This window comes from Falco naumanni, chromosome 3 (genome assembly GCF_017639655.2).
Source record: "Falco naumanni isolate bFalNau1 chromosome 3, bFalNau1.pat, whole genome shotgun sequence".
Classification (NCBI taxonomy): Eukaryota; Metazoa; Chordata; class Aves; order Falconiformes; family Falconidae; genus Falco; species Falco naumanni.
Genome location: NC_054056.1, coordinates 120,907,111 through 120,933,282, shown reverse-complemented (window position 1 = coordinate 120,933,282; position 26,172 = coordinate 120,907,111). Strand labels below are relative to the sequence as shown.

At 43.9% G+C, this 26,172-nt stretch overlaps 1 protein-coding gene across 3 annotated transcripts in view; it reads right to left on the bottom strand.

Annotated features, from left to right (window-relative positions):
- Positions 1-7,035: 7,035 nt before the first annotated feature.
- Positions 7,036-26,172, bottom strand: part of NDRG1 (N-myc downstream regulated 1) — a 74,416-nt gene continuing 55,279 nt past the window's right edge. For 2 of the 3 annotated variants that reach the window (XM_040588752.1, XM_040588753.1), the window contains exons 4-16: positions 23,610-23,715; positions 21,853-21,973; positions 19,857-19,919; positions 18,125-18,185; positions 17,581-17,667; positions 15,955-16,011; positions 14,891-14,994; positions 14,452-14,508; positions 13,433-13,484; positions 12,618-12,665; positions 11,017-11,052; positions 9,604-9,655; positions 7,036-8,890 (exon numbers count right to left, since the gene is read on the bottom strand). In XM_040588752.1, coding sequence (XP_040444686.1) covers positions 8,625-8,890; positions 9,604-9,655; positions 11,017-11,052; positions 12,618-12,665; positions 13,433-13,484; positions 14,452-14,508; positions 14,891-14,994; positions 15,955-16,011; positions 17,581-17,667; positions 18,125-18,185; positions 19,857-19,919; positions 21,853-21,973; positions 23,610-23,715 — 1,110 coding nt within the window. In that variant the 3' untranslated portion in view covers positions 7,036-8,624. Of the gene's footprint in view, positions 8,891-9,603; positions 9,656-11,016; positions 11,053-12,617; positions 12,666-13,432; positions 13,485-14,451; positions 14,509-14,890; positions 14,995-15,954; positions 16,012-17,580; positions 17,668-18,124; positions 18,186-19,856; positions 19,920-21,852; positions 21,974-23,609; positions 23,716-25,184; positions 25,370-26,172 lie in introns of those variants that run through there. The other variant, XM_040588754.1, reaches the window with a different exon arrangement.

Genomic DNA, 26,172 nt, shown 5'->3' with positions numbered 1-26,172 from the left:
AAACGGGGTCAGAAGACGTACCCAAAACTACGGCACTTAATAGGCTTGCCTTGCTTTGCAGTTAGCGAATGCGGTACCCACCGTGATCAAACGCTGCAGTGCCTGAAACACACGGCTTTCATTGTGAGATAAAAGAAGCTATTATAAGTTAATGGATGACCAGCAGCTCCAGTGGGTGTGGGTTTGTTTTTTTTTTTTTTTTTGTGAAGTGAATGCCTGGAAACCACGGATCTCGCCCAAGGCACCCAAGATGTTTCTGTTTCTAGCCTGGCTTCCTAAGGGAACAAAACGTATGCAGCTGTACTGTCCGTTTGTCTGTCCGTCAGGCCCTTCGTAGGAAATGTCAAACCAAGTAGGCAGAAGAACAAAGATCTCGGAAGCATTGCGATTCCTGAAATAACCCCCCATGAAATGAAACAGCAGGATAGGGAAGAGGCCCACCGCCTCGCCCCTACCAAGCCCATACACATCCAACGCGCCTGCAGCGCGGCCCAAGCCCAGCAGCAGCGTGAAGGGGTTTCGAACAGATGCACCGGTCGGAAGCAAGCAGCCGCGGAGGAGGGGGAGCTGAAGGGATCACAGGTGGGGAGCAGCAGTTATTACTCTGCTGTAAAGGAGTTTTGGGGGGACATCGGACACAGTTCTACAGGAAACCAAGCCTCACTGACCCTACTGCTTGTGCAACTGCTTGTCTGTCTGGCGACACTGAAAGGGGAAGAACAACACTTGTAGCCAGTGAACTTGACTTGCAGTTGGTGGGGTGTAGAGATCCTTTGTTTTAATGGGTGTTTACAAGAAGATTAGCCTGAGGACTAAGGCAATAGACGAGCCTTTAGATTCAGTTCCCTGGCTCCCTGTGTGCTTGGGCAAATCACGAATCTTTACAATAGTACTTTTGTGGTTACTGTTTAAATACATTGAGGATCTAGATCCTCCAAGGCTTTCATGGATCCAGCCCTTCGCTTTGCTTTTCCTCAGTTCTTCAGAACCAGAACAAGGCCCTGCTGTTTATTGCCTGTGTTGGGGGTTAAAACTCCTCCCGCAGGAACTGATGCTCACTGTATGTTTGTATGGCACCTCATACAGTGGACCCAGGTCCCTGCTGGGACCTGGAAGCATTATCATCACCCGAGAAAGCAACAATAATAGCACTGAGGAAGTACCAGGATCCAAGGTGGTGTTAGACCCCTCTGTTGCAATGGTCTAGGGAAAGGCTTGAGAAATTATGGGAGTGACAGTTTTGCAACGCAGGCTAGGCTGACATGGTTTAACACATGTCCTGCTCACAAAAATCATCCTGTTGGCCCTATAGGCTGGGACAAGGATGGAGGATGGGATTTTGAGGGTCCGCTCATGCTGATACAAATGCCAAGACTCCAACCAGCTCCAGAGACCATAGCCATTAGCCTTTTGTACGGACTTCACCAGAGTCAGTACAGTGGCTCAAGCTGCCTTGTTTGGGAGCCCCAGGAAGCAGGTTATCCACCCCTTGAAGAAGCAAGCGTGTAACTTATAAAGATGCCTTTGCATGGAGCGTTGGCTAGAAGTTAAAACACCATTTCGGTGTGCATGCGACTGGAAACAAGCCGTAGCGCAGTTGCTTTGTTTTTGACGTGCTAGCTAGGATTGTGCTGTGCATACCTCATACTCCAGGAAGACCACAATATTCAGAAACACTGTGTCATCTTGTAAATTAAACCCTTGAGTTTTTTTCTCCCAGTATTTTTAAGAAATTTTAAGAGAAGCAGTTTATTAAACTGATAGAGACAGCGCTCTCATTAACTACAGGCACATATCCATTCACACACATTTTCAAACTGTGACTTTCTGGTTGAAACAGTTCTACAGAGTTACTTCTGTAAGCTTCACATCCTGAAATATTTTAAAAATTAATGGAAAAACAGATTGGTTTGGCAGTGTCAGTCTGAGTTACTCCAGCTATGTAACAGGTATTACTTGTTCATACAGCATCATGGTGAGGTTTTACAGGTAGCATGCTGCTGCCATGGTTTAAAGATATTAAACAGCCTCATAAATGGTAAATGATTAATGAGTCTATGACTGACACCTCATTTAGAAGCTTAGGCAAGCAAAAGAAGGTGAAATGTGTTTGCTGCTGCCATTTCTTTCCCTTTTCCAATCTCCTCACCTGGCCAATGTCCAAGTGTGTGTTTGCAATCTTTGACAAAGCCCTGAATTGGAGGACACACAAATAAAAATAAAGAGCCAGTAATGTGGTAAAAAAGGATGCTCTGAGAGCATTTCCTTCAGTGTGAATATTTTGGCAGCTTGGGAAAGCCAGGTGTTCCCCAACTCACGTGTGCTTGTTTGCTGGTCTGTTTCTCACTCTAAGTTTGTTGGTTTGGTTTTGGGTTGGTTTTGGTTTGGTGGTTGTTGTTGTTATTGTTTTGCCCCCCAGCACTCTTACTGGACTTTGGATAGCCCATCTCGAGCCTTTGAGCAAAGTGGAGTGTGTTACTCAACCTGCCTAAGCATGCCTTCTTTATCAGTTCTCTTGAGAGGCTGCAGGAGTAGCCTGTTTGCAACAGCCACACAGACAGAAACTGTTCAAAGAAAGGTTATTAAAGACATGGGAAAAAGCATTTAAATTCAAGAGTCATTACTCCATACCCCTGCATTTACACATCCTCAGAGCTAACCTCAGTAAGGATTCCACTATTTAATTCTACAAAAAAATAATTTTTTCCCACTAATCGAGTTGGCCTTCCAGCCTGAAGTGGGTTACCTGCCTCAGCAGGAACTTTAAGTGGCCTCCTGTCTTGAACAGCGACGTGTCTGTGTTGGGCTTGCCTATTGGATACCAGGACATAAGGTGACAAAGCACCCTCTCCCCAGCCTTCTCTTTCAGTGTGGTTTTTTTGTTGTTGTTTTTTTTTGTTACGGTTTGGAGTTTTTGCTGGGAAAAGAAGTCCTCTGCATTTTTAAGCACTTCCCAGCCAACAGAGCCTCTGGCGACAGCGTTCAGCAAAGGTAGCACATTTCCCTGCTGCCTCTACAGGCACCAGAAGTCCCAATCTGGCCTCTGTGTCTTCTGCTTGCACGTGGCAGCTGCCCAGCACGTGATCTTGCATGAAGGGTTCCCTGGCTACTTTCTCAGCCAACTGCGCCTGGACTACTCTGGGAAACCCACCATCCCCTAAGTACTTTGCACTTCCCAAACGAAGCACTGACCTTGTGCTAGGCTCTGCTTCTGGAGCATCTCCCCTGCCCCAAGCCTGCATGAGTGGCAGGGAGGGAACCACCACTGGATTAAATTTTAACTTTGGCAGCTGGTGGTAAAGAATGAATTTTTTTATTATTATTTGGTCACTGGTTGTCATAAAAAATAAATGAAAAGGCATTGCAATCAGTCAGCAAATAATTTCCCAGCTGGTGAGATTCAGGTGTAGGCCTGAGGTAAGGCAAGGGGGGCTGACTGCTCGCATCTCACCGGCGTGCGAGGGGCTGGGTGGCACCTTTGCTCGGGACAGGCATACCGAGCCCTACCCGCAGCTGGCCATGACCTGTGCCGATGACGGGTCTACCACAGGGGGCAAACCCCCAGCTCAACAGCCTCATCTTCCCTGCCCACCCTGCTGCATGCAAGGTGCTGAGCCGCACGGGAACCTGTGCACACACACACGTATACACACATGCACAGACCCAAGGGCTGCAAAGCCCAGGCTGGTGGCAGCTCTTAACTCTTTCCCAAGTGTTGTCACTCATGTAGGCTTCACCGGGAGCTGCTCCAGCCCCCCCCAACCCCCGCCCCCCCCCCGCCCCCGGCTCTGCGTGCGACTGCCTGGCAAACAGCCCTTCCCCCAGCCTGCTGACCTTGACCTGAATACCATAATCCACTTCATCCATAAGCAATTGCTGAGAGTGGCGGGTCACCCAAGGATATTTTTTCCAGCTCTTCCACAGGTCACAGCTCACTGTAGTGCTGCTGCTTGGGAAAAGCTGCCTGCTATCCCCACTGCAAACCCTTGGGCGCTTTTGGAGATGCCCAGTGCTGTCTGCATCCAGTGCCTGGTGTACATCCCATAGCCACCAGTGCCAAAAACATGCAGGGTGTATGGGGCAGGGGCTGCCTCTTTAATTACATCCAAATAACAATTCTCCTCCAGACCCCAGCAGGTGCTGGGCGAGGAAACGATCCCCACGTTGAGTTGCAGGGAACAGACACTGAACTGTCTGGCAGTTGCAATCAGAAGCCTCTTTTCTTTTTTTTTTTCCCTTCCCCCCCCCTTTTTTTTTTTCTCCCAACATTGGTCAGCAGCTGTGTTGTTTATAAAATGAATAGAGCCCTTAATGAAGCAATAGATAGAAACAGTGAGAGGCTGTGTCTGTCTGTTACAAAGGGCCGAGGGGGAAGGGTTGATCTCTTAAAATACCCTGACATCCTTTCTCCCAGTTATTTAAACATTAGGCATAGCAGTGATCAGCTATCAACAGAAAGCCTATATTTGGCTCAGCAGAAACACTAAATCCACACATCAAAACAGCTGTTCATATATACAGACTAGGAGAGACTTTCCAGGGAATGTGGAACAGTGCAAAATAGTGCAAAAAACCCAGACAAAATGTGGGAAGGGGGAGGACAAATCTGCAAGCAGCACTTGAGAGATGCTCAGTGTGCTGCCCTGGCAGAAACAACAGACCATGTTACCTGCACCTTGAGGGTTGCAACAAATAATTCTGCCCAAGATGCAAAAACAGAGAGGATGAGGATTCCAGCACTGGAAGAGAAAAAATAAGCAGCTTTGCTATAAACAGTTTTCTCTCCAGCTCAGTCCATTGCTTGCAACACATGACATTAATCATAACCCCCCAAACACATCTAGGTTAAAGTTTCCAGCTGTTTAGTCTCTAGACTTTTAAAGAGGAAAGCAGCGTCCTTCAGCACAAAAATCCTGCTGTGACCACATGGTATTGGCAACATTCTCTCCCACTCCTCTTCTGCAAGGACAGGGAGGGGGAAAGCTATCTTGAAGTTTAGCCATTATTTTTGTCAAGATCCAGGCAGAGGCAGGAAGAACTCATTTCAGCACCGACATCCTTTCTGCCAGCGGTTTTGAAGAGCACCACCATGGCAAAGATTTGATATTGAGGTACATTGGTGCAATCAGGAAGTCTCTTGGTCCCTCCGAGAGCCCATTCTGTCTTTTCCCACCCTTTATAACCCCAAAAGCACCATGAGGGGTGAACTGTTCATTTTCTGGAAACCTCCTGTCACCCAATCTGGATTTCCTCAATGTTACAGGAGCTACTTGCTCTGTGGTGGCCATTCATAGTTTGAAAAAAAGGTGAAGCCTCAGCTTACCTTTTCTGGCTTAATGATGCTACAGTATCTGGGTTAATTCTGAATCCAACAATAATGCAGACCTCAGCATTTGCAAGCTCTAAGAAGGGGTTTTATAAAAATTTCTAAAAAATCTGCAAGCCACTTATATCTCTTCAGTCACAGCATATTAAAGATGCCAGGAGACCAGTACCGCAGGGAAAGAGCCATAACTCCTTGTAAAAGGTAAGCCACCATTCATCTACACTGTCCTCCAGCTTTTTTGTTCAGGTACACACTGTTCCTCGCCAGGTGAATATTTTTGTTGCAAAGCTGACATTTACAGTGGCCCTGGCAATTCCTCGCTGCTCAGAAGTGCTCGCAGATCCCTTTGTGCTGCAAGAAGGCTTGGATGCATTCCTTCCTGTTAAACAAGAATAAACTGCCAAGGCCTGACAGGCACACCATGGTGTCCTTCTTGAAGGAATGATTAGCCATTCCCAGAAAAGCTCAGCAAAGAACACAACTTGCCCTTCTTTTGTAAGAGTTGGCACAGGCTCCTCCCATTTTCCCTGGCACTGGCACAGGCTGTGGTTAACCAAATCAAGCCCTTCGCTGCTATCAGCCCAATCATGACTGCTGAATCATCACATCTAGCACAGCCTTGGCTCAGACATACCAAATATTTGCTTTTACCTCTCCCTATTACAGGATTTTTTGAGATACAGGAGGAAGGAGCAGCCCAAAATAGTGCCAGTAAAGCCACATACCCACCCGTCCCTGAAAAACCCAGTATGTTAAACAAATCACTAGGTAAGAGCACCACATCCTCCCTGAGGTCCCAACACAGAAAGCACCACAGAGCCGTTTTGGTGACTGGGATCCGTTATCTCGTAACCATCCCCTACCCTGAAGAGTATCACTGCTCCCAGCCCCTCACAACATGTGGACAGGAGCCTCCAAAACTACTGAGGGATGCTTCCTCGTGAAGGGCACATACTGCTCAACTTACAAAAAGCCCTAATCTTTTAACAGGAAGCACTGAGATAAATAGAAGCTTAAGGTCAGAAAGGACAACTGTTTCTGCTTTAAGTACAGAAATAAAACATTTTTCTAACTCTTTCCTGCACCTTTAAATTCTTCTCCTTCTTGTATTTGTGGAGTCCTTTTAAAACTTATTTGTGAAAGGTTCATCTTTTCTCTTCTGAAGTTAGAGTCTTGCAAGAGATCCAAAAAGAACACCTTTTAGAAACTCAGTGGCACCTGCAATCTCAGTCAAGAGACCTAAAGCAACTGGTGAGGAACATATCCCACATCAATGGATCTACAGACCAGACTGGGAATGAAAGGATACAACAAGCACGGCCCCAACTCCAGCAAGGCAGTCGGCTACAGACTGCAGATCTATGCACCAGACATACTGTATCTACAGAGACAAAGAAAACTCAAAACAGCAAATAAATAGCACTCTGTGACAAGAACCCATTTTTAAATATATTGTTTGAGCAAAATTATCCTGTAGTACTTTGAACACTTAATACTGAAGTATGTTTTCTTAGTGTAAATGAGATGGGACTTCAAGCAACATGGTCTAATGGAAGGTTCTAGTGGGGAGAAAACTCTGATCACAGAAGTAGGGAATGGCAGAAATATGAACAAAAAAGGATTTCGTTGATAGAAAGGGGTGACAGGAATATGCTCTGACTAAGAAAGATTATTGTACTCCTGGCAAAACATTAAGACACCAGACACTGCAAAGTTACAAATTTATTTGTTTTGAAATAAATACAAATACTTCATTAAGAAACTTTTCTTGATAGACTTTACACAATAGCTTTATTCTTTCTGGAAATTGTCTGTTCTTCCCACAAGCTGTTATGGATATTCTACACAAGAGCTGAAGTTAGTCAATATAAAGTAACCTAAATGGTGTTCTTCCGAACAAGCAATCCCAAAGTATTAACATTTGCTATTTTAACTGCTCAGCATTTGAGTTTTCTTGTTTGTGTGAGGGCTGCAATGCAGCAGGTACATACTGGAGCTCAGGAAATCCTGTCCCACTACCTACAAACATCTAACTGTGAAAATCTGACTGGCAGAAAGGTATCAAGCCACTAGCATCAAAGAAAGTAGCCCAAGGTATCAGGAGCCTACATAAAGATGCAGAACCAGCAGATTGTTACATTTATGCAGTCATTAAACACTGTATTTCACAGATACAGTGCTGCTGCTCCACTATTGTGGAATACACTTATCAGCACCAGTGAGATCTCATCAGAGTTTCAAATCTAGTAATTAGTGGCAGTTGAATGTACAGTATCTAATTACATGCCATCCCACAGTTATTCATCTCTCCTGACAAAGAACAGCTGGATCTGGCTTTGCTTACAGAATTCCAAATTTATCACAATTGTGCTGGACACAAAAACTTGAGGTGCAAAGAGAAGAAGCTGTCTGAAGGGAAAATCAAGCTGTTTCTGCTTTGCTGGCATGTACGGCTACCCTACTTGTTACAACTACACCAACTTCTGCAGTATGGTAAACCCTCTGGCCCAAGATACCCAGCAAGAAACGCTACCTCGCTTATTAAATTTAAATCCTGTCCTCATTAGGGTAAGTGGGTTTTAGGTTTTGGGGGGGGGGGGGGGGGGGGGGGGGGGGGGGGGGAGGAAAGGAAGACAGCAACTAAATCTCAAAAAAGTGAAATAAAAAAAGCTTAAAGATTTAGTTCGTCTCAAAGTCACATTAAAATCGCCTATTTTAGTAGTATATTACTGTACATAGGAAAACAGGCTTGAATACTAATGAATTAGAAGGCCTATAAATGCACAATACATTAACTTCTCTATCATTTGAAGTCAAGCTATATACAATGAATTCAACTCCAGCTTCAACATGAGGCCATAACACATTTGTTTCCTTTTTTAAAAGCCATCCATAATAGTGATTTATTTTCTCCCCCTCTTTGAAACTCATCTCAAATTGTGTCAGTTTACTTCAAGAGAGTAAGAGATAAAGGGGCACGTAACAGCTTTGATTTTAAAGGAGGATATTAAGCAAGTCTGGTTTGACTCTGAAGTGTTTACAACCACATGAGCTTTTGGCAAGTATCCTTTAGAATTTGGCATCCATTGAAGGAGGGCACAATAGCAGCAACTGTCTGAGTTACAAGAATAACGATAGAGCAAATGAGATGCTTTTCTTTGGTCCCTGTCAGACCCTGCTGAACAGAGTTCATCCTACAGAATAGCTTGAGATTAATACCAGTTATGTTTTTGTGATACACAGGGGGCATTCCATTACTTTTTCACACTGTGACCAGTTTTAAACCTCCCACAGCCACCTAACAGGACACTTCCATGGACTTGGGGCTTGATTGTTCAGTGTTGCTTGCCGAGTTCGGCGTCAGCTCGATGCGTGTGTCTGTGTGGGAGCGGTTCCTGGCACCATCCCCGGTGTGAGACCGGCTCCTCGTGCCTTCCCCAGTGTGAGACCGGCTCCTCGTGCCTTCCCCAGTGTGAGACCGGCTCCTTTGTCCTTCCAAAGAGGTTACGCTGGAGCCAGAAGCAGTGCGGGACCTCATCAGCCTGGTCATGCTAGCAGAGGGGACTGGAAGAAGTGGCTTTCATTAATGACTTGCTTCATGGTCTTGGAAGGAAGCCCTTGCCTTCCTCTCCAGCCTTAACCACCCTTGGAGAAGCCTTCAAGGTGGAATATATACTTTTCGTGGTATCTCCATGTGCAGAAGTACCACCACTGCTCCAGACATACAGTTAAGGAGCCCAAACTACTAAGGCAAAATTGGTGGCCAGGGCCAAGGGATTCAAGACAGAGCTTTATGGCACGCTGCTGTGGCTGCAACAACCCAGAGGAAAACTAAACACTCAGACCTCCTTCAGATGTTTCACCCTTGCTGGCAGCCCAGGCTAGCAATGCATCTACACAACAGCAGTTGTCAGAAGCACATACATGAGGAATAAACAAATCAAAGTCTATGAACTAAAAAGGTTTTAAATGTGTGCAGTATATGACTCATATCCTGGGATGCAACAAGGGGATACTATTATCAATATCGACCTTAAAAATATCAAGTAAAGCAGGCATCTGTGCGTGTAGGCTGCCTACAAAGCCCTCTACTATTCAATAATGTGATTTGAACAGAAACCCCTTTGCCCATACGCCCCAGGTGTTTTATTTTCCCTTGCAAATGCATATACAACAGGGAAAGGATCACGTGACTGGGACCAGGGGATGCTCCGGGTGCTTAGACACCCAACAAACTTCGGTAGCAAGGTGAACGATTCCATAAACCCAATACTTACTGTATCCCATTCCCTGAACAAAGTATTTGAAAGCTTCTGCAAGCTTGGCAGGCTGCAAAAGAAAGAGTATTATTGTACACAGGGCTCAGGAAGTTAATTACATTACACTATCATAGATGCCACGGATGCCCTATCTCAACAGGGGTATCTTAAATATTCTCTGGATTCTACGGAACATCTGAAAATTTCATTTACATGAGAGAATTCCACCATTCTCCTCCCTAGTCTGCTCCCCTGCCCCATTATTTTACCAAATGGACACAAGTGTTTGAGAATGAGATTTCCAGAGAAGCGACTACATGTGGTCTAAGCCTGGCCCAAACTTTGCTTGCGCAGTTACCGAGGCAGGTGAGCCAAAGTAAAACAACTGGCCTTACAAAATACACGAGCAGTTCATACAGGGTCAGTAACTGAGCATTTCCCAATCAGCAGAGGACAGATTCAGCTAGTCGGAGCTGAGTTATGTTTAGAGGGTGAAAATGCCTAGCAGGAATACGCAAGCGTAACTGCCTGTGACTGACATCCTTGCAATGAGACACTCCCTGCCGCTGACGCAGGGGCCAAATAACCCTCACAACCCCAATTACTGGGCATGCCAGTATTGCCTATATTTTTTTGAATAATTCTATCAGAATCAGTGCAAAGAATGGACTCTGTATAACAGAAGCAATGCACACATAGTCCTGTGTGGTTGTAAAAAAAGCCTTTTCACCCTTCCCGCTGTTGGAGCACACGCTGCCTGTACAGGGACTCCTCAGCTGAAGGTAATAACAAATTCAGCTTCTTCCTTCGGTTTTCAAACACCACATTCCGTTGCTTAGAAATCCATTTAGATGTTAGGTCACATTCTGAAGCCGATTTACAGGTCAGCTCTTTTAGTGAGGCAACACTACAGCACAGGTCAATTTTAACTTTCCCAGCCTGGTTTTATTAGCAGCCATGGAATTTATGCTTAAATATATTTCAGAAATTCCAGTTCATTCTCAGTGGAGTCGAGTCAGTGTATGCAAGAACATAGCACTGTTATTTCCTGCCTCCCACTTTCCTGATCTATACTATAAATAGCCCAATTAAGAATATGTTTTTAAAACAGTAGTGCCTCAAGCCTTTATCCATGTTAGCTTAGCAGATAGGCATAAAATAATACCTCTGCATTCCTACCTCAGACCTTTACTCGGTTAAGACTTAATTAGTGGAAATAATATCCCCTCCCAACCTTAATTTTGCGCTTCATTGCTCTTTAAAGAAAAAAGAAAGCTCAGATGACCGACTGACATCATTACTCATGAAATCATAACCATCCTTTTGGCTGACATTTGGGAACAGCAAGTACCCTACAGAAAAACACCCATTTGTTGCAGTCTGACACGCGGCAGAACAGGATTAGGAGAGTTTCCGTCAGCCAGATCCTACCTGGGAAACTTGAGGAAGCCCACCACAGTCAGCCATCTGAAACAGGGATGAGAACAGCCTGTTAGCATAATGCCAGAGGAACTAATTTATGCTCAGGACATATTATAATGACCTTTTTAGCTATCTGGCAGAAAAACATTTCTTTTGTTGCGCGACTAGCATACGTGTAGATGAATGCATCAAAGCAAGCAGTCCAATGTTTATAAAAGATATGACTGCACCCCAGAAAACCCCAAAGTGTCTTGACCCTCAGGCGAAGCATCGTCTGGAACTACAAATAAATGTTTTTTGCTAGGCTGTGATTACCGTTTCTTAGAAACTAGCCTATTAGTCCCGGTTACACGTTTGACTCTGAATTACAGTAACGTGACTTTGTATTGACCTGAGTAACAAACGGGGGAGAGAGAACAAACACCTAAACCTCAGAGGTGAGAGGGAAAAGTGGTTTGCTGAGATTGCGGATGGCAAGCATCAGCCTGACTTGCCAAGGGAAGCAGGGAAAGCCAAATTAGAAAAGCTATCTTGAGTGCACGCGGTATTTTTGGAGCACTTCATTTTTCCTGCCACTCCACCCCTCAAAGTCAACCCAACAAAAACAGTCCTGTTCCAAGGAACACCACAAGCAGAAAACAGTGGAGCTGTAAATTACAGGAAACCCCAAATCCTATCTAGGATTACTTAGCAGCAAAACAGGCCTGCGGCAGGATTACCCCTGGCCTGAGCAAAGGCCGGCCACCAACACAGGATCAAAGACAGCGTTCAGATTTTTTTTTCTTGGGGTGGGTCTGCCATGTCCACGTGGTGGTTTAGCAGTGTAACTAACTCCTCAATGTAAGGAGGAAAAAGCATTTAAAAATAAGAAAATCGTTGTTTATTATAATTTTTACAGGCCAGTTCAATAACGAAAGATGCAGTCAAGGATCCCAGCAGGATTATGACCAAACTGGTTTCACTACTTGTATGCTGTTGCATTCATTCCACCTCACCAGTAACGAGCTGAAGACTGCACCCATACTCTCGATGCCATGTATCAGCCAAAACCTTTGCATGTCATTTTGTTGTTTGGAAGTGCATTTTAATCAACTTTTTGGAAAAACAGAACAAGTAATTTCCAATCATAAGATGCCCTGGACTGTGCCCTGACAAAAGGCAGGATGACACAGCTGTGGCTGACAGCCGTCTGTCCACCTGACACTGCTGCCGAGGGACAGGCAAGCACAGGACCAGAACGGGCTGGTTTGCAATTCCACTCTGCTGATGGCTTTTTGTAAACCTTTCGAAATACCTCGAAATCAATTTTGCCAGCTCCAGTCAAATTCATTATGGGTATGTGAAATACTGAGCATTTCAGGTCTCACCCCCGGTGTTTTAAAATGGAGGAGCTGAGAAATTCCCTGTTGTTCCCTTGACAAGAAGCCCCCAGGCTCATTTATCCCACTAAAATACTCTCACCCTGAAGGAACTGCCTTTCCACATCAGAACTGCATTCTCACTGTGTTATCTGTACTGCAGCACATTGCTCTGCTTCTGCTTTTTCAGTTAATCCAGCTGATTTTAAATGAGTGCAATGTTTATTTTAAAAGAACAGCTTTTGTTATTACCTTCAGAAGTGTGGTCCTTGTCGGGTCCAGCTTTGAATTGCATTCAACCTGTATTAAAGAATAGCAGTGTAAGGCATTATACATGACTAATTATGAATTGCTGGATGAGAACAGATTAAATACCTTGTTTTCTCACTTAAAACAGACTAAATCGAGTATTGTGGGCTTCTGTATAAAGATTCTATGTATAAGTATATACATCCTTAAACCCAAGTGGGTCAGTTCACATTTCTGACTGTATTCTTTCCCATGTAAACACCAACCCATTAGTTGGGAATTAAAGAGATTTTTTAAATCTGTTTCTGGGCCTCCAGTGGCAACAAGTGTTGTTTATCTTGTGATTTGGGGTCATCTGGTAGCATCCCAAGTGGTGAGCAGCCATATGGCCACAGGCCAGTAGACTGGGCATGCCCATTGAGGCACAACATTTGAAGTCATCCAGTCATCTGGGGAGAGTTATAATGGTCAAAAAGAAGCTCTTCGCTTCCACAGCGACCCAGGGCACAGCTCCAACACCAGAGAACAAGTTAAAACACCAGCAGCGGATTCCTCTCTAAAGGAAAGTATTTGTGGTTCACTGGAACTGCTGTGGCGATTGTTCCTAATGCAGCAGCTATTAAATAATGGTGATCAGACAGAGGGGACAAGCAGTGAGGAATTAATGGCAGCTCTCCCGCGGTCTGAAAGAGGAGAGCCAGCTGGGCTGAATCGATAGCCAGCGAGGTTGCTGCGCGGGCGTGAGCTCTGCCGGCCTCACACAGCTTCTTGGCTCGCCTGCCCCTCAGCACGGCAGCAACGCGCCTCGAGATACACACCACCGCATCCACCGCCGGTGAGCTGTCACCAACCACCAAGAGGACAGGGCATCTGCAAGGAAGGACACAGAAGCAGTCGTATTATCTCTCTGACCTGGCCTGGACTTGCCCTAACCTGCATTTTGTGTCACTGGAAGAATGAGACAGTTACGTGTGTGAAAATGGTTGTGTTCGTACTCCTGACACCTTAAATACACATCAAACCCAGTGTATTAGCTGCAGATTGACTGACATGCTCTGATAGCTTGCCCGAGAACCTGTCCTTTTCCCCACCCTGTCCTCCCCCACCAGCCCATCAGCCCTTCCTAGTGCTCTTATTCCTTGTTTTATAAGAAATTGAATGTGAGTATCAGCATCAAAGTCTCATCCCCTCCCCCTCCCAGGCTTCTGAGCTCCGACTTTTTGACTTGTCCATCAAATTTCAACCAGACTGGCAGAGGAGCAGATTCCCCAAGTCCCCTGTGTGCAAGCACCAGCAGATCAGCAGAAACAGACTTGACAAGTGTTACACTGCACAAGTTGCAGCCTAAGTAAAAAGCTATTAGCAGGAGATCTGGCACATGGCCATTCTCACACTTGCTCCATCTCCCTGAACGTCTTTTGTTTGGTTGGTTTTTTTTAATAGCTTTGGGTTGAGATTTTTTGGTTGCATAGGCACAGCTCAAGTGTATCCAGAGCTGTAGTATCCGTTAACTACGAAGTATTTCTGGATGAAGGTAAGTACATCTACTTTTCACATCCTTATTCTGTAAGCCCAAGACTACAGATACGCAGTGACAGGAACTACTTAACTTTCCCCTTCAGCTGATATGATTGTGAAATCTGAAGAGGGGAAGTCTTCCTAATGGTGGTCCCTGACTTGCAGTAACCTCTTATCTCCTACAAGAAGTTACAAGATCCTTTTCTAGCACGTAAGCACATTCAGCAGCAGCTCTGCCATGCATACGCAATGCGCCTACCGATCACACCTCTTAGCTCACATCATGTACAGGTGAACTGGTAGGAAATAAGATACTTACTGAAGGGTGACAACATTTATTCCAGGAACAGGGCGCTCAATTTCTAGGTCTCGCCGACTAAACAAAAAAAAAAAAAAAAAAATGTAGAGGATAAGGCTCTTGATACACTGAAATTTTACAGATACTTCCACATCCTTCTAGTCTGTAGACAGCACATTCACATATGTTAATCTGATACATCTCCACAACTGAGGAAGAACTGCTCTTAGCCTGAAGTATCAATGCCCTAGTTCAGTCCCACTGTACCATCTTTCTCCCCACAAATGCACAAAGTCCTTCTCCCATAAGCAAACCACCTGAGATCCCTACATGCATAGTCAAGGAGAACTTTATATTGGGGGGGAATGCAAAGAATTCCACCACACAAGTAACGCCATCTCTAAGAGCTTGACAGTCTCTTAAAACAGTTTCCAGTTAGAAATCAGGTAAATGTATTTACCTGTTGTAAGAGTTGACAAAGAGATGAAGGTTGGTTTGATTCATATCATTAATAATATGCTGACGATAAGTATGGATCAGGTCATGGTTGCTGTGAATCTCTTCCTACAGTGGAGACAGAATCATTCAGAATAGGGGCTATTTCTGAAAGGATCTGAAGACAGGACACAGCAGTCGTCTATCAGACTCATATCTACACAACAGGAGTGCACCTTTAAGGAAGGGACAACTTCTAGCACCCAGTGGCATCACCCAGGATCAATACTAGCCTCTGACTGCAGTACCATGTTTTTCACTTTAAAACTTCAGTATGTTGTAATGACAGGATCTTACAATTGCAAAGCACGTCGTTGTGGTGCTGGTGGTTACAGTCATGCAAGTGTGAGGTTTTAAAAACAAAAAAAAAGGCTCAGGGTAAGAAGCTCAATAAATGTTTCCAGGCTAAAGCAAATGTTGAAAGCTTACAAACACATGTGATGTGGAGCTCAGTTTCACAATAGTAAATAACTAAGCTTCAAGGACTTCAATCACTAACATTTTCAAAGTTTGGTTCTAAACTCTTTATAGACTAGTTCCTTGTTCCGCTAGAATGAAGTTTTCCATTGCATTTATTAACAGTTTCAAGTACAGCAAAGTAGCCTCAGAAAACAGTATAGCGCTTTCTATTAAAGTAGGCTTGCGCTGAAGAGCACCATTAGTACTAAAAACCAGCTTTCTCAGTTACAAGTATATTATGGTATTAAAAAAACCAAATATGTATCTGTGGGGTAATTCTGCTCAGAACAGGGGCACCTACGATGCTTATACTCATGTTTCGGTGTTGGCTGTTCGAACAGGTAGCTGCCCTTACTGGAGCTGTCATGACTGAGATGCACTTGAGTCGTCAGGACACAGCAAGCCCCATGGCAGCATACCACCTCCAAAATACCAGGCACACAAGCGTGAATCCTATCTCAGTTTAACTTTATACTTTATTGTTTAGGTGAAGGCTTCCCCCTCTTCCCAGCCCCAGGAGGTAAATACAGATGACTGAACGCATCAGACTAATCTCTTCAACATACCTACCTTTCCAAAAAGATGTGAAATGACCATGTCTGGTAAAGCATTTGTCCAACCTGAAATCTGAACAGCAAGATTATTTAAGTAGCTGGTATATTAAAACAACCCTTGAACAATTGAAACCTTTCAATTACCCATAAGTAGACCCACGGATGTTTCTCTGCTGTCCTCATATGCACAGTATCCTGGATTGATTGGTTTTTTCCCGTCAGCTCAACTGAAACACTATTAGGTGTTGGTTTTGTTTAAGTCATTCTCACAAGATGTCTTTATTAATGCAGTTATATAGGGAACACGCTACCAGTGGCACAGGTATATGACAGAATCACTCCCTGCAAGAACACCAAGCAACCCAGCCAGACTGGTGTTACCTAACCTCACTGCTCAACTTGCTCCCTAACAACCCACACCGACAATATGCTGGAGCTGGTACCTAAAGCTCACGTCCCAGGGTATGTGCACTTGTTTTGGATGGACAGAAGGATACAGGGCACCTGCTGTACTCTCAAGGTCAGCAATACTTGACAGGTGGAAGACAGAGGCACAGATATGGAAGAATTTAATTACAGTGAGACACTGGGTGAGATAATCAAAATGGGTCAGCTGGTACATCTCGATGTAGAGTAGTTACTAAATATACTTCCATATCAAACTTAGCAAAATAAACTGCTATGCAAAATTATTTTTTTTAAAAAAGTAAATAAGCCTTAAAAGAATGTTACATCCCACCTTAGAAAGTTTCTCCTAGTATTACAAGGTTATCATTACATTTAGTATCACCCTAGACACTCACAATAGGTTGACTATGTGGGTAGTTAAAAGATGACATGCTAATTTTTGTACTCAGTGTTTACGATTCACTTAAACATGGCCCTGAATGATACAAAGTGCCTTTCATCAGTTTAGCCTGACAAGTATCTTAACAGGTTAAATCTGAGTGACATGTAATGCAACATTTACACTTATTTATATATACTATATATATATAATATATATTCCAGGAAGATTTTTGAGACCAGTTCTCAGTGCCTGTTTTCCCACACCGCAATCTTTCTTCTAACTACAGAAAAATACAGCTAACAGAAACTTCTTTATATGTGAACATTATCACTTTAAAATCTGGTTGTAGGGACAATCTGTCCACAGTCACCACAGCTAATGCCCTTTCCTGAGTCTTGTTGGCATCGAAGACTCAGATGATTGAAACCTGGAAAGTGTTGCTCTGAACATTTTTTTCTGTGCTTTTGTTCACCTTTTGGACTGTGCTGGTAAACAAAACCATGGTCAAGAAAGAACTGAATGTTAAACTACGCCTGAAGTTTACTTGAAAGGGAGTTGTTTCCAATGCTGCTCTGCACCCAGGTTAAACTAGGTTTTCCTCAGCCTTTACTAGCTCTTAAGAACTGCCAGTATCCAGTAGCTCCATTATACCACGGGTATCTGTTTCCTCAAAGTACTTATTTTTATCACCAGCCCTGCAGGAGGTGTGTTTGCGAATGGAAGAATAAACCCCATAGGAATCAGCCTGGGATATTTTGTGTCTGCAGCCATGCCTGACACACGAGCTTGCCCAGCTTCTCATGCTTGACAGGCTTGCAATGTGATTCATTCTTTTAACTTAAAAATGTTTACCTTAGTTGCTGCCCAGTCCATCCAACCTTCAGCACAAGGGTTTACGTTAATGAGAACTAATCCCTCCACCATCTCCGCATGGTTTAACTGCAAAAGAGAAGATTTAAGATTCATCACATTTCCTTTGCAACTTGACAATCAGCTGAAAAATTAAATTAGCAAATTATCTCCTGGGGAGGAAGGCGGTAGGTCTAGTTTTATCTTGCACAAAACAAGTATATGTATGGGAAAAAAATTTCATTAAAGCAATTCAACTGAGCAGCTGGAGAACATTAAGATTTAACTTTTTCTCCACCCTCAGTTTAAATAGAGAACTCCCGTTAAAAAAACCTTCTGCAAATTGACTGGGTAGAGCCCAGGCCTTAAAATGGAAAATCTAGGTCTCCTGGATCAGCTATCCCGCAGATTGTGGTATTTCACTTAGAAGCCTAACTGCTTACTTAAATGGGCACGGCAGCGCAGGAAATTTCTGTGCATGCTACGGGGCAGACAAGACATCAGGGAAATCGGGTTCACGGCTTTAGGGAAGCTCCACAAAACTTACAGCAAATCTGGTTAAGATGTAGGCACCGGCTCCAGTTCCCATTCCTATAACGGTCTTCAGCCTGCGCAGCAACACAACGGAAGAGGCGAGTGGGTGAGAGCGCTGCCAACAACCAAACCCACATCAGCAGCCTTCCCCTTTCACATGCCAGTGTGTATCTGCAGAAGGGTGGGTTGCAGCTTGGGCAAGCCCCGGGCCCTCAGCAATGTCACTGGCCCCAGTAAAGGAGCCTGATGCAGCAGCTGGTTTGGTTTTGGCAGACTGGCAGGACACTGGTCCTCATGCATTGCAGGGCAGCAGCAACTCTCACTTCTCTTTAAATAAATATACTGAGCAACCACAGCATTGTTCTGATCCTGGAAGGAAACGGTTAGCCTCTGCCAGAAAAACTTCAAAGATACAGCCCTGAAATCTGAAGGCTAAATACAAAGCTCCCCCCTTCCCCAGGCTCCCCCTGCCCTCCCCAGTACAGCTATCCAACTGGGATGCTGATTTCTCTCTGACAGGGGGCTGGCAGGGAAACATCTCATGGTATCCAGCCACTGGGGCGATTAAGTTTAAACTTCATAACCAAACAGGGCAGAGACAAAACAAATATTTGCTTTAACTGAAACTGGTTTTAAAGCATCGCCTTCAAGGTCTTAGAAAATACATGGAAGGGAAGACTAGATAAAACCACTCAGAAAAACAGGTTATACAATGCTTTTGGGAAAATACCTAAGGATCATTTTCATTCTCATTAGCAATATTCAAACAAGGCTTTGTAAGCACACAACAATTTGATTTTCAAGGAGACAACATGATCTTAGCACTTTTTTCAGTGCAAGAGCAGAACTGGCAACCCTGTGCCTCACATTAGGCACTTCAAAAAACACATCTCTCCAGAAGTTAGTGGGGTTAAACTGATCCAAGGTACTGTAACTGCTGGTTAGAACAACTAAACAATGTCTAAACTGGGGTGCTGGTCTGAGATTAAAAGCCCCACCAGCAGTTTAGCCTGTCTGTTCTCCAAGGCTGCCTAACCCTGAACACCAGGTTCTCTCTGCTTGGTCTGAAACCCCCTGGGAGGTGCCTGCCTGTGCTTTCCATGGTGTACCGGGAGCACCACCCTGCAGGGAAGGTACATCTCCTGCTAAAGCTAAGCTTTAAGGGAGGACACACAAGCTCGTGGCAGGTGGACAACAGAGGAACACTGCCACAAGGTCCTTCGACGCTGGCAACCTGGCATCCGCGCTCTGTAGTAGAGGCGGCTCTTCAGGAGGTTGGAGTGACCCCCTAAGACACTCAAGCCACAGGAGTGGAACAGTAAGCCTCTTCATGCGGGATCATGGGGGAGGGGAGGGGGTTCTGCCAACCCCACAGGAAAGCGTGGGTTGTTACAGTGGGAAGAACAGATTGTCTGTGCCCTGCCCCTGTAAGGGCAACACCGAAAACACTGGAGGAAGCCCCTAAATTAGGCACGTGGGATTTCACTCGAAGTTGCTTCCTGTTTAAAAATAAACAGACATTTCAAAAGAAGCCAAAAAATAAGCTCTTTCAGAAACAAAGGCAAAAGCAATCCATCTCCAACTGAGGAACCAAAGGACCACCGCAACTGTAATTCTACTAAGCAAAATGCCAGATAGCCAGGCTGAAGCTTCAGGGGCAGCAAGATCACCTGCTCTGTCCTGCTCTTCCAGTGTGCCACGCATAGAGAAGAATCAGGAAAATAAGTAAATAATTTTGCACTCACCCAAACTGCTTCAGGATTCCAGGAAGCATTTCGGCCAGCTGATCCATGGAGGGGTACACGTACCTACAAAAAATATGAGGTCGTGGAGTTATTACAGCACTTCCAGTAGAGTAGGCTGTGATAGTTCAGAGATAACAGTCACTGTAGATTTAATACCAAATGTGCTCATTATGAGATCACTGACAGTATGGCCTGAGGTTAAATCAGGAGCAAGCACAAGTTGTTTAGCAGAAATATGAACATAATCTATATGGCACTTTATGCGAGTTACAGGATGGCAGATGTTTGGTCCAGCTGAGAGCAAAACAGACCGCAATGAATCTCTTCCAAGAAAAGTTAGCGCTTAATCTATGAAAAACTTTGAACTTGAGGGTTGAGTTTCCAACCACATTTGTACTTCTGGTCCACCACAAAAAAGTCTCCCTGTGTTGCAGAATCACAGACTACAGCAATGAGATTCAGATCTCTAGCAAATAATTTGCATGCATGTTTTCACGTACACACACTTGACAAAAGATAAATGAAGACAGCTTTCTATTAATATTGATGGAGAAAATGAAGGCATAGGAAGAGCTATGAAGCTGCTGAGGAAGTTCAATAAAAGCAGCTGTCAGTTAATGCTCCTGGCCATCAGCAGAGCAGAAACAAAATTCTGAGCAAAATCTCAGCTAAGCAGTGCATGGAAAAAATTCCATCTGAAGTAGTTGGAGAACGTCTGCCTAGGATGTATCCAAATCTTTGTTTCCAGTCAGGATTACACCTAATGATTCTCTAGTTGGCTCTCCAAAATAAAAACGCCCGAAACAGTGCAAAATTCCTTTATTTTCTTCGATTTTCTCATTGGGAGACTAAACCTTGTCATGACAAAGGCTAGTGTCGCCTCAAGAGCTGTGACTTGACTGGAGCATGCTGGTCTCCCAGCTGGATGGCTGGGAGAGATAACACAGCTTCTTGTACTGTCATTGCAACGTTGTTAAGCAGCAGCCTTTACTAGAGATATCATGATGATCCCTAGGCAGCTGACAACTCCCCAGTGTTAAGGCTTGTTCAGGACATGAGGGTTAAGACACTTAAAGGCTCGTGATTCCAACAAATACAAAGTGGGATGACTGAAATAGCTTCGTAGGCTGCTCTGGTAGACGACCGGGCCATTGCGGTTAACACTAGCTGAGAACCTGGCCCATTGTGACCTCCTCAGCATCAGACCAGCTTAAAAATTAAGAAGGGAAAAAGACTGGCTCATGCAATAAGGGTACATATAAGCTCCTTAGTACTTAGTTCTTAAAGAACAACTATTCCTTGCCTTGTATCCTCCCCTGGGCATGTTGCCTGCTCCCTTCCTCAACCAAGATGATTCCTACCAAGGGACATCTTAAGGCACACCTCTCATTTGACCTAAATGGGACAGGCATTTTGGCAAAGACAGTGCTCATGGTACACAAGGTTTCCAAGAGTTACAGCATCCTACATGACATGCAGTCAAGAGTACACAGCTACCTATGACATTCTGTGAGGGTACATCACTGCTAACCTACCTGGAAGATCCAAGTTGGACATCAAGTCTATTTATCAACATCTACCATGCTGCCATTGCCGTAAAATTCCATGGATTTAGGAAAGGCATTAGCCACTATGTAATGGCCATCTTGTTTACAGTAATGATTCAATTTTGTATTAGTATTCAGGATGTCATTATGAAACAAGGTTAACTCAATATTTAAATTGATAGACGTAGACAGCTGTCAAGGAACTGCTTTACAAGTTATCAAGTTATCTGAGATAAAACACAAAATTACAGCCCCAAAGTCTACTGCAAACTGGCACGACGCAACAGAGCTCCCAGAGCTCTAGTACCTTAAATACCGTTTCAGGATTTTGGTTCAAAAGCCAACTACTGTGTTTGCTTCAAGGGCTTTTTATGTAAAGTGCAGAACAAGATTCTCTTTCCGGAAAGAGGATAGCTTTGAAAGCGAGGGCCATTTCCCTGACAACTCACCCGGCCTGGAAAGATGGTGCTCCATCCTGCTGACCAGGTGCATCCACATGGCAGACTGCAAAGTGCTGGGTGATTTCCTGCATATCCTCAAAGTTGAAGAGAGGATTGAAGCAAGTTTTATCTTGAGAAGGAAAAGAAAATACAGAACAATTGTGCAGAGGGGAAATACTAAGTTGCAGCTGCAATAAAATCATTCAACCTGTCCTGCAGGTTAATGAAAATTCAGTTCAGTCAGGCGAGCTACATTAGAGCCTGGGAAAAGTGGCAGTCCTTTTGTTTCTAGGGAGGAAAGACCAGCCAAGCCCTGCTACAAAGCACCCTGTGCCAACTTGCTTTTACACCTTGAAGCAGCACCCCTCAACAGCTCCTTCCTCATGGCCAGCTAAGGTTCACCCACGGTAATCTGGTACCTGCCAGAATTTTTTGCTTGGAACACTAAAATCTCAAAGAATTATTCTTTATGCAAAGTGAAAATACTAACAAAATGCAGTCAAAGAGTACTCATCCCAGGTTTTAGCTTAGATTAAATCATCCATTTACTTGTCCAGTCATTTTTCTTTGGATTGTGTCAAAACAGATGGAGGAAAGGAGTATCCAAGGCTGAGATCGTGACTTGTACTGTTGCCCAAATATTACAAGATAAACATTACATGATTGGCTGCTGCAGGCAGCTCAAGACAAAAGCGTCCTTCTGGGATACTCACTGCTGTAAGCTCCCAACTTTGAGGTAATTTGATTTCTAAGCATTATTTTTGTGGCAAGAGGGTTAGCGTATTTTCCTCCTGCAGTGCAAAGCATGAATTCTGTAGCACCATCTCTGAGATGCCTAGAAAACAGTTCAGTATTCCCTGTGTGTTTCTAAATGTCCTCACACTTCAACATACCAGCAAAATCTTTTTAGCTAAAACCAGCTTTAGGAGAATATGCAAGTTTGGGAGCAGGTTCCTCCCCTTTCGAAGGGAAAGTTTATTCACCATAAAGATAGACTTTGTAACTCTAAAAAGAGGAGTCTTATTCAAAGATGGGATCCAGATGAAGCTCTGCCCCGATCCACTGAAAATCCAAAATGAAGTAATGCAGTTTCACAAAAAACAGGCAATAAAACAGAATTGTTTTCTTATGAGTAATATTGACCACCCTGCAATAGCCAGACTTTAAGGATCTGCAGGTGTTTTTAAATGTAAATATTGATAACTGATTAAGAAACAGTAAATTATGTGAAGCAAAGAGTACTGATGAAAGAACACATCAGCACAGATCTGCATATTAGGTCATTATATTCTTGGGTATGACAGATAAGATAAAAAGGCACTTAAAGTTCTTAACACTGGCTAAGGACACAATGCCAGCACTCACTTCATCATCCTGATTTGCCATGTAATTCTTACAAACCCACGGCAGCATAAGACTGGTTATCAGACAAGAACCCAAGACAAAGCACCAGCTATGCTGTTCTCAGTCCTGCTGGCAATACACCCTCAGCCCTCCCCCAGATGTTTTTACAGCATTTATACGCAGTCACTATGAGCTACCAGGGATCTTCTGCTGAAGTGAAATATTGCGTGTAATAACTTTGCAAGGATAACAAAAATCTGAGCGTTAAACTCGCTATAAGAAAGGAATTAGGTACCATCTAACAGGTTGCAATCCACGTCACAAGCAAGAACCTGGAAAAGGTTTCCTAACCATCGGTGCCTCCACACCTTTGGTTACAGCAGTAGTGTTAAGGAAACAGGCTATTAAATCAATCTACTCACGATTCAGCCCAATATCATGGTAGGTGAGGATAGCTGGCCGGTTCCCCCTGGGAGTCCCACACATGGTGACATGGACCGAGCCATGCACAGTCTCCACATCTTGCTCCTGGCAAAGAACAGGAGGAATCTGTTAGGGGCTTGTCCAAGCGCTCCACCAGAACCCCTGCCACCACAGACCGAGCACAGGTCCTGCCCCATGCCAGGGTCAGCCCCCAGCCCATGCTCTCCCACCCCGTGGCCCACCATGGTGAGGGCTCTTCACTAACGGCTCACACCCGGCTGCCACCTACCCCAGCCCACAGCCAACTACAGAAGCACTTAAGCTGCCAGCTCTAACCAGGTGCTGAGGGAATAGCTGAATAGTTTTTAACCTCATTAAAAGGCAGCAGACGAATAAAATAATAATAAAAAAAGCAAGCAGTGCAACGGTACCTAAAATCAACAAGTTAACAACTATGACTGCAGATGTTTGCAAAAGTGCAAGTTGCCAAGATAAAATGCTTCTGTTTTCTAGGAAAAGGACTTCAATTCAGCACGTAACTACCATTCCACAAAGAAAGTGGTATTAAGTAGCCTATAATCACCACAGAGACCTATCACATGCGGAGCCCTGTGATTATAGTAGCCTTCCCCAATAAAAGCGACAGCCACACGTGTTAGCCTTACAGCTTGCTACGTATAGACCTGAGCATAAACCCAGCTGCCTGAAGTTTGCTATAAGCACCGTATCCACACCACTCTTGTGATTATCAGAGAAACAATGCTATTATTTAATGTAACAGGAGTTTATGCTATTTCATGATCTTAAAGCTAAGGACACCTTTATTATCAAACCCAAGGCTCCTGAGGACCATCTTTTATTTACTGGATAGCTACGTATGTTAGACAACTTGGGTCGTACTAACATCCACAACGTATGGAGCAGGGTTTTTTTTTGTTTCTTTTGCACTTGAACTTCAGATAGGTGCTTTAAAAAAAGCCAACATGTACAAAGGGAATCGCAAAACAACAGTTATTTATGACACTTATTTACAGTACTGTTACATTCACGTAAGAGTCAAGGCAGTATATATTAGCATTTTACCAGAATACTTTATTTACTGTACAGGACACAGGTATATCCACGTCATTCAGCACCACCTACTGTTTGCTGCTGCTGGCTTGACTTGCTCTGTGCAGTAATACCCAGAGGCAAAGTCCAAGTGAAATTCAAATCATTCAAAATTATGATGTAGATATCAGAGGCATTCAGCCTCTCCTAAAACCTTTACAGAGCAAAACCGAGCTAGTAATTTGATCGGAATCTCAGCTCCTTGATTTGATACATGGAATATAACATGCATTTTGTCAAAAATAAGGATGCTAGGCAACACCATTCCACATTTCACCTATTTTCCTTGCTATTACGCATTTGTATCAGTTTTAAGTTACAATTACGGCAACGATTTAAGATTCACGCACCCCACCGTGTACAGTGGGAGAGCTGAGCACTGCTGCTACCTGAACTATACTTCGCTGAAACACTAATTTTCAGCTTTTGTGTCTCCGTGGGGATTTATTAGTCTGCATACTCACTGCATTATTTAGCAGGTAAACTGTATCTTCCACATCCAGCACCATCTTTAGGCAGAACAGGGTGATAAATCCAGCAAGCAAGGCAGAGGACAGTAGCTGGTTTCTGCTTTGCCCAAACAGGCAAGCGGGTTATATAGAGAAGCTGCCGCCCTGCGTGGGCTTATGCCTCCCATAACGCCCAGCTAGAAAAAACCGCCACAGACTAGTTCATGAGGATGTCATTCTTAAATAGGATTTGCCTCAGGTTTGACCAGAAGTTACTTACTTGACAGAGCTCAGACATCAAAGATGAACTAAGCCTCTCCCACACAATGTACAAAGTGCCGAATTTCAGACCTGGGAATTAGTACAGTCTTTCCTGTTGCTGCTACCATCAGCTCTAGATAGGTTTAGCTTCATTTCAGGTTTTGTGATCTCAAATGGTAGAATACCTCAAACTTCTTCTAAATTAAGTTAGATGCAAGTTCTTTCCTAAAAGTGAGGATTAAAGTTTCCAGTAGGGACACAAGATGTTGAAAAATCAGTGTAGAGTCAGAATGACTCTGCCGAACATCCAAACTGGTGACTTTAAATGTATGAAATCTAGTATTTTCCAAGTTAGATAAACAACATTTAATCTAACGTATTCCTACATCAGTCATACTAACGTCACTAAGTTTCATTTTTGGCAGGAAAATTTAGATATATCCATTATACAATACTCCAGAAGAGATCTGCAATAGCAATAGATACCAATTAATAATAACAGAAATTAATATTTTCCACATTCCTCTGTATTCAGATAACTTTCAATACAAAGCATAAAACCCAATAGTTTGGCAAACTTTAACACCAGTAATGACAGCGAGCAATATTGTGTAGCACATCTCCTGCTGAGTGTGGAATATAGAGATTATTTCCTCCTCGGTTAAAGGCTAATAGGCATTTTGTATGATCAGATTTCTATTGCTAGATCCTTCCAGTAACAGCACTGAAAGCCTGGAATGTG